The following is a 9049-nucleotide window of genomic DNA, read 5'->3' as shown; positions in this document are numbered from 1 at the left end:
CACCCTGCTAGGCCTAAGAAACTGTGTACCTCAATGACATTTTTAGGCAGTTCCCAATCTAATATTGCCTTGATTTTATGGGGATCCATCCGAATGCCATCGGATGGAACTATATGACCCAGAAACAACACTTTATTCAACCAAAGTCGCACTTCCCAAACTTAGCATATAATTAACGCTATCTTACTGTCTGCAAAATGATGTGAAGGTGTTAATCATGCTCTTCCTAGAGTACATGATAATGTCATCGATGAAGACCACAACAAATTGATCTAAATAGGAATGAAAACTAGGTTTATTAAATCCATAAATATCACCGGGGCATTGGTGAATCCGAAAGGCATCACGAGAAACTCGTAGTGGTCATACCTTGTCTTGAAGACGGTGTTAGCTATATCGATATCCTTAACCTTTAATTGATAGTACCCTAACCTCAAATTAATCTTGGAGAATACACATGTTCCCTTAAGATGATCGAACATATTAGTTATCCGATGGAGAGGGTAGTGATTCTTGATAGTCAACTTCCTCAGTTATCGATAGTCGATGCACAACTTCATCGATACATCCTTTTTCTTGACAAAGAGACCGACGCTCCCAAGGTGAAATGATCGATCAAATGAAGCCTTTATCCAATAATTCTTGAATTTGGGTCTTTAGTTTCTTTAACTTTATCATTGCCATGTGATAGGGTACATTGGACATCGTAGTTGATCATGGCAAAACCTTTATATTGAACTTGACCTCACGATCAAGTGGTAACCTTGGCAGTTCCTCCAGAAACACATAAGATAACTCTCAGACGATACATATATCTTCTATCGTCGGGACGAAAACTAGTGTATCCATAACATGAGCTAAGAAAACTTCACACCCCTAACTCAATAACCTTTAAGACTTGATTGTCGAAACAACTTTAGCAGTACAACCCAAACTCCCACTGGTTATTACTACTTTGGTCCCTTCGTCCTTGTGAAGCTTAAGTCATCTCGCATTTCACCTCAAACTTACATCATGCTCGGTAAGCCAGTCCATGCCTAATATTATATCAAACTCTTAGAACGGTACCTCTATCAAATCAACTAAGAATATCTCATCTTGAAGCTCTACGGGGCAGCAACGATGAACCTTGTCAACCAAAATGTCTAATCCTATAGACACTCTGAACCCTATCTCTATATCTTCGGCAAGGATATTTCTCTCTCAGACCAGATCATAACATGCATAGGATTGGGTGGAACCTGACTCTACTAATGTAGTAACAGGAATAAAGAAAATCATATATATACTTGAGATCACATCCACAGCATCACAATCTTTCTAGTCCCTGACGGCATACTGGCGCGACGTTATCCTGGTCTTCTAAATGGACTCCAATATGGTAATACCCCTATTGTACTTCCCTGAACCAGCTCCACTACCCATAAAGGACCTTCGGCCTCACTAACAAAAGGGGCAAACCGCTGAGATGGTGTGGAGGTCGAACTCTGAGTTCTAGGATAGTCCCTAACAAAATGGTCAAAAGACCAGCAGTTGAAGCAACCCCCTTGTCACTCAATAACACTCTTCAGGGCGTCTTCGTCCATAAGTCGGGCATACCAGATGATCTAGTGTCCTCTCTAATCTGCTAGCGCTAAATCTAAAATTTAACGATAAGGGTATCCTACGGTAGCTAGATCTACCTCATTGATTTGATTTATAGATTGCTCCCCTAGATGACCCTTATGGTGGCCTTCCTAAAATCTGGGGGGCCCTAGACCTTTCCACTGATGCCTGAGACAGTCTAGATGTCTCTGGAGCCCTTCGACTCTATCTCACTAAGTCATTCACTGACTGAGCTCTCTTATTCAAAATTTTCTCAATCGTCTTAGCCTGACGGTCAAATCCACAAATTCACGAGGATGATTGGCTGCTAATTGAGTTTGAATATCCAAATGGAGGCCATCCTTGAATATCATACAACGATGAGCCTCAATCGAAATAAGATATGACACATACTTGCTCAATCTGAGAAACTCTTTTTCATACTCTAGTATTGTCTGGTCGCCCTACAACATATATAAAAACTGTTAACGTAAATCGTCAGTGTAAACCTCTCCAATGTACTTCTCACAGAACTCTAACAAGAATTACTCTCAGGTAGGTCCCACTGGCTCCATCGCCAGCTCTACGATCTCCTACCAATTAATTGTGTTATCCTTTAAAAGAGTGGTGATGCACTCTAACTTGCCTTCAGTAGTGAGATGCAACTGAAGAAGAGTATAGAGTGTCTCTCGAAGCTACTGATCTGCGGAGATTGAATCGTCATCCTTGGATGCATAAAAGTTGATCATCATGTACTGATGAAGCCTCTTGATTGGAGACTCTTGAGGCTTTGTGACATGCTAGACCGATGGTACAGTTAGGGGAGGTGGCATAGCAGACATATTAGGTATGGTGTGGACTATCTGTCGAAGCGTCGAGGTCAAATCGTGGAAGAATATTACCTCGTCGACACTAGCGTCCACAGGTGTCAAATGATATAAGTCTAGTGCATACTCGTCATTAAAATCTCCAATCAATGAGGCACGACTCTCCTCATGGCCCTCATGGCAAGGAACATCACTATCGGTCATAATCGACTCTTGAAATTTGAAAGGAATGATAGGTTACTATCGTCATTACAAAATCTTAAGTATTTTTGACACTTTAGGGGCATGTACTCACACAGACACTAACCATCGGGTCCTATGAATGACTAAATATGGACGCTTTGATACCACTAAATGTAACACCCTAATCTAGTCCAACCCAAAGATCCATGGATTATGATGCACACAGAACCACCGAAATGGTCAACCCAAAAATTTCTTTTCAAAGTAGTTTATAATAGCCAAAAGCATCCATCATATCATATGCGAAATAAAAATAAAGTTTGCAAAATACAGGACTCTCCCAAAATACGTACAATACAACCGTAGAGTTTAAAACAAATAGAGTTATGACTTGAATACATAAGGTCTGTATAAAATACATTACCTCTATAAATAATCAAGACATACTCTGTAATTCGTCTGGTTTGGAATGTATTGTCGCGATAGGTTTCTCAATGATCTTCTACTAACCTACTTATAGAAACATATTTCATACATTGAGCTCACAAGCTCAGAGACACGAAAATAACTATATGATACTACATGCATTCATTACATGAACATGTCGGAATGCAAAGTCATGAATATGGAAAAGTACATATCAAACATGAGATAGGCCAAGTAGAGTGGTTGAAGGAATTTACGTGCATCTCGGACAACCCATTAGCCCATCTAAAACGGGAAAGCTTTTAGATAATAACCAAAATTTACATGCATCAAAACTTATAGCCCTTACTCTACCTCGGATCCTCGAGAGGTCGGGGTGAGGTCCAGAATTTGCGTGCATCGAAAGCTCACATATTGTACCGAGCATATGATACGATTCCATAATTTACGTGCATCAAAATTTTATACCGATACGACCCGAAATTTATGTGCATCGGATGCATACCAAACAGAAAATATCCAGATATTTACAAACAAGGAACGATCGTCATATCACTATAGTAACTCAGGTATTCAAACCGTTTCCCAAGTGTCACACAAGACAAATCTTATGTCATCCTATCTTGCTTAATTTCTAGGTGACAATTGAGTTAATTTATTTGTTTTCACTTGGATTGAATAGTAAGGCTTATACGAACTCAAAACACCTCAGCTCAAACACCCAAATAATTGAACCAAAATTATCCAAAAATCTCTATGGGTATCGATAATGGGCCAGCAGCATCGATACTCACCCCTTGGGTATCGATACTTACATGAGTATTAATACCATAATTTGCTTCGATGTTTTGAAAAATACTTGGGTATTGATACCCCTATGGGGAGTATCGATACTCTACCCTAGGCATCGATACCAAAATCGGCTTCGATGTTTTCAAAAATACCTCAATATCAATACTGACCACCTAAGTATCGATATTGGACCCTGAGTATCGATACACCTTGAAGGGGTATTGATATTGCCCTTATAAATCACTTGGTTTTTTTTCTTTCACAAAGAACAATATCGGTATTGTTCTTTCAGTATTGATACTGACAGACCTGGGTGCTTTGTTTTAAGCATGAAAACATTCCTAAAACTCACCCAATCACTCCCCTAAGGCTAGCAAATGTTTTTAAGGTCTTATTTAGTGTCTTAGAGGTTAAAAGTTGTCAATTTTCAAGATTATAACACACAAATATAGATTTCACATTTCTCTTAAACTAATCAAAACCATAGGAAAATGAGTTATAACTCATTATAAAACTTAGGAAGGTGTTAAAACGATTCTACAACTCAAAACTCTCCTAAAACTTTTAAACTTCAAGATTCCATAGATCCCTTTAAAAACTCTTTTTGGTTAACTTACCCAAACTTTGCAAAAGATGGCTTGAATGGAAGCTTGAAATATGAAGATTGAAATTCTTACATTGAATGACTTAATGGAGGATTAGATTTCTCAAAATTTCAACCTTTAACTCAGCTTCGGAGAGAAATGAATAAAGAAGAAAAGATGAAGAAAACAAGTCTGGTGAAGAAAAAGAGATGGATAAAAACATATGTGATATCATCTCACATTAATGGGATTCAGCCTTATGTTTAAAAAATGGTATAATTACCCTACAAGTCCTTCTTCTTTTAAGCTGAGATTAAAAACACCCTTTTTTCAAAGCTTGTTGGGCTCACCACAAGCCTAAATTAAATCCACTTGGGTCCAAGGTTGATACACTAAGGTAAAATCACTCATAAGCCCAATGAATAAACCCGAAACTCCTAACCCGTATTTTAGGGCATTGCACATATCATTCTCTTCAATACTTTTTGGAGTATATTCTTATAAAGGATTAACCATTGTTCGTTCAACAAAAACTTATCAATTCTACTCTTATGATTTTTTTATCAAATCAATTGAATTTTCTGTCTATCATTAGAATATTCATAAGTCTACAGTTGTGTATAAACTCATTGAAATCCTACCAGAATCATTCCTTTCACTCAATGACTAGGTGTAAATGAACAAAACGTTTGGTGAACAGTTCGTGAACCTTTCGTATAACGCTCGTTTATGTTCGTTTATTAAGCTAAATAAATGAATATGAACATGGTTTTTATATTCATTTAATAAACGAACGAACACAAACAAAGGTGTGTTTGATCCGTTTGTGAACAAACTCGTTTATGAGCTCGTTTATTTTTTATATTTTAAATATTGGTGAAGGTATATATTAAATTAAATACATTATAAAATTTGAAATTTAAAATATGAATCCTAAGAAATTTAAACACCAATGGCGTAATTTTACCATTTCGCCCTATTTCAGCATAAAAACCCCTTCCCTTTCCCTCATTTCCTCTTTTATTTCAGCCGCTCGTAAAAGCTTCTTCCCCTCCCCCTTTTCATAAACTTTGTCAACCCTAAACCTTACTTTACGACACTATGCTCTACACCATCGATGTCTTTGTGTTCCTCATCTCATTCCGATCATAACGATAGCAAGAAGCCGTCTTTCGTCATCTGCTTATAGCGTAATTCATAACCCCCAGACAAAAAATTAAATATATTATGGTATTTTTTGGGTATTTCTTCAATTTTGTTCTTTAGTTGTTGTGATTTAAAGTTTTCATTATTGTTTGTACTGCTTTTATTTTACTTTCATCTCTTATTTTTTTTGGAACTTTATGTGAAATAATATTTAATTTTAGTTCCATGACTATTCTATCTATGAGCTGGAGCTTAGGTTGATAGTATTTTAAGAGCTTTGATTTGTGATTAGATTCAAATTAACCTTGATTTGCCCTGTTGGTTACCTTGATTTAACCTTGATAATAAAAATTTAAACGAACATAATCAGACATGAACACTTTCTAAAATAAATGAACGAACACATCTTTATTTTTTCAAGATTAGTTTATTTATAACCCCATCAACAACGTAATTATCTTATGTCTAGTCACACTAAAATATAATTTTTTTTCGATTAGTTATTTATTTTATTAATTATACTTACCTTAAAAATTTTACTTATATTGATTCAATTTATATTATTAATATATATGTTCGCCCTCAAAAATATTTTTAAAACTTTCACTACACCCACATCAAATCCTCACTACATTGAAGTCTTCTCTCATTACCCAATATGCTTCTTTTAAACTCCTTAAATCACCCAATATATGTATGAAAAATTATTCCTTCATTCAAAGGTCAACTATATTATTATCCATTATCATCTGATTCAAATACGATCCGAACATAAACATCTCTTCCGTTCATCGTCAAGTATTTCATTTTCGAACAACCGTGAAGACCAACCCTTTAGATGATTGGTCACCTTTTCAAGTCCACAAGCGATAATGAGTTGGAACTTGGAATAAAAGAAGAATCACAATTGACTAGTAAACCCCAAAAATAATCAAAAACCCGTGTACTCTTCTCTCCGACTTTGAAGAGAAAAAAAGGAATGGTTTTTGTCCATTGAATTTGAATTTTCTGTTAATATTCAAGACTCTGAAAGTCCACAAAACCAAACACATGGACGGCACAAAACGAGGAGAAGCGTTCGAGTATGAACCATACAAGTGGAAGTCAATGAATCACCCAACATGTGGACAAGACAAAGGAAAAAACAAACACTTTAAATAGTCAAATCAACTCTCTCCGAGTGTTGTGTCCTCTTACAATGCACCCTCTTGGTGGGCAACCACCCCTACAGAGGGACCTTTTTTCAGTTCATGGCACACTTGTTTCTTTGGTAAACTGAAATGGACTTGCTAACCCCAACACGACAAGCAAAAGAAAAAAACGAATCATGAATGGCTCATAACATTACACTCCAAGTCTCTAAACATCTCACAAAGCTTGGGTTTTTAGATTAATCATGTTTAGCTTTTTAACCACCTTTTTTGTACAAGTATTCTAGACCCATATTAAAGATTCCCCTTGATATTTTTGAGGGGTAGATTTTAGCATTGTTAAAAAGATAAGTTGTAAATTTCGTTATTCAACTTTGATCGTATTTCTGCTTTGATCATTAAACTTTAAAGATTTTCAATTTAATCATTTAACTTTGTAATTGTTTCATTTTCATCACTTGAGCGTTTAATCAGAAATATCAATGTGACATGATCGGTTATATATTAATGTGAAACCACCTACCGGCCACATCATATTTTTGTTTTCTTTTTTCTTTCACATAAAAATTAAATTCTTAAAATTTCATCTTTGTGTCATGTTAGTGTCTGAACCACCATTCTCCAATATTTTCTTTGATCTATCGAAGAAATTGCCTATCGCTCCCTACCACTCTATTGTTTAGATTTTCTTAAAATCTCTTTAAAACAAACAAAACTCAGCCCAAAATCTAGAGAACAATTACTCTGACCTACATCTTCATTGTTCGATCAATATAGAATCGAGATATATAACTCATCATCTCCTTCTCCACCTTCCCATTATTAGGATTTAAAAAAAAAGATGTTCCATAGTCAAAAAATAAAATAAAAATCTGAAAATAGTGTTTTCTTAAAAAAAAAATTAAAGAAAGTTCCAGGGACTTTTCATAATTTTTGAAGTAGATGTCTGATTATAATGTCGTTAATTAAATATTATTTTATAACATAGTGACCTAGAAGGAATAATTTTAAAGTTCACTGATCAATTTTATTTTTTTTTAAATTTTATGATCAAAACAAGAATATGCTCCCATGTATATAAAGAAAACCTTGGGTCATAATACATATAATTTTTTCCAATTCCAATAGAGCCTTATTATATGTCTCCATTTTCTCCCGTACTTCTAGGCCATCGTCCAAAAATGTGCAAAGGCTTACACCAGGGGAACACGTCCGGTTCTTGCCTGAAAGACAGAGTCTCGCCGGACGCAAACAGTGTTTCGAGCTCGGTGAACTGCGAACTCTGCGACTCGAGGGCAATCTTATATTGTCAAGCCGACGACGCTTACCTGTGCCGGAAATGCGACAAGTGGGTTCACCAAGCTAATTTCTTGGCTCTCAGGCACATACGGTGTCTCCTATGCAATACATGTCGGAGTCTAACGCACCGATACCTCATCGGAGCTTCACGCGAGGTGATGTTACAGACGACGGTGAGCTTGTCGGAGAGAAGACACTGTGACTCCGACATGGAAACAAAGCATTCGACAAAAACACCTTTTATTTTTTTTTTACTGTCTTTGGTTTTGGTTCAATAGGGGATCTTGTTTAGTTTGTCTGAAATAGTATCTGTCCAAGAATCGTGAATGGTTACATATATAAGCAATATATATATATATATATAAGGAATAGGCAACATTGAGAAACAAGAACAAATAGAAATTAATGTAATCCATGTGTAAACCAGATTGAGTTCCATCATGAATGCATATCTGTTCTTTGTTAAGCATAATCTCGTGATTAGCCTTCTTCTGTTCTTCTTTCTTTCTTTCTTGGGAATTTAAAGCATTTGATCAACTGATCATCAAGAAAACAATTATGAATTTAGTGTTTTTCCTTCTTTCTTCTTCTTCTTTTTCTGGGGATTTGGGTTATAAAATTCTGCTATTTGCTCAAATCTGTTGCTGATACAAATGCTAAGAGCAGATTTGGTAAGATTGATGGCGTCCTTAAAGTGAATTTTTTGTCCATCATTGAGATATCCAAAGATGTTATGTAATTTCCCAGTCTAAGTGAATTGATTTAAAAATTTTAATAAAAATATGTTAAGCTATCCACATTTTAAAATGTTAATAGAAAATAGCATACTCTCTTGAAAAGATTCTAAATCAATCTAAACATGCTACAGTAATTTATTTGGGGTAAGTATACGGTCCCGATTATAGGATATTATTTTATTAAGTCTCTGATTATTAAAGGTTACAAAATAGTCATCTGATTATAGAGAGTTCTTTTGTGGAGTCCCTTGACTATTAAAAATTACAAAATGGTCATTTTGTATATATTTTTAAAATAGTACAAAATAAGTAATTAATTT

At 35.5% G+C, this 9049-nt stretch overlaps 1 protein-coding gene across 1 annotated transcript; it reads left to right on the top strand.

Moving 5' to 3' along the window:
* The first annotated feature begins 7874 nt into the window (after positions 1 to 7874).
* LOC120142868 (B-box domain protein 30-like) lies at positions 7875 to 8318 on the top strand. The gene is made up of 2 exons (XM_039157347.1): positions 7875 to 8165; positions 8271 to 8318. The coding sequence occupies exons 1-2, from the start codon at positions 7875 to 7877 to the stop codon at positions 8316 to 8318; spliced, it is 339 nt and encodes a 112-aa protein (XP_039013278.1).
* Positions 8319 to 9049: the final 731 nt, after the last annotated feature.

The sequence above is a fragment of the Hibiscus syriacus genome, unplaced genomic scaffold (genome assembly GCF_006381635.1).
Source record: "Hibiscus syriacus cultivar Baekdansim isolate YM2019G1 unplaced genomic scaffold, ASM638163v2 tig00110831_pilon, whole genome shotgun sequence".
In the NCBI taxonomy this organism is placed as follows: domain Eukaryota; kingdom Viridiplantae; phylum Streptophyta; class Magnoliopsida; order Malvales; family Malvaceae; genus Hibiscus; species Hibiscus syriacus.
Note: the sequence above shows the minus strand (reverse complement) of the source record. Positions and strands in the feature narration are given on the sequence as shown.

What these genes read in the sequence shown, in the direction of transcription:
- LOC120142868 (XM_039157347.1), top strand. Translation starts at nt 7,875, where the DNA reads ATGTGCAAAGGCTTACACCAGGGGAACACGTCCGGTTCTTGCCTGAAA. An exon ending in AGGTGATGTTACAGACGACG is followed by an intron (nt 8,166 to 8,270) that starts GTGAGCTTGTCG and finishes TTGGTTCAATAG; the next exon opens with GGGATCTTGTTTAGTTTGTC.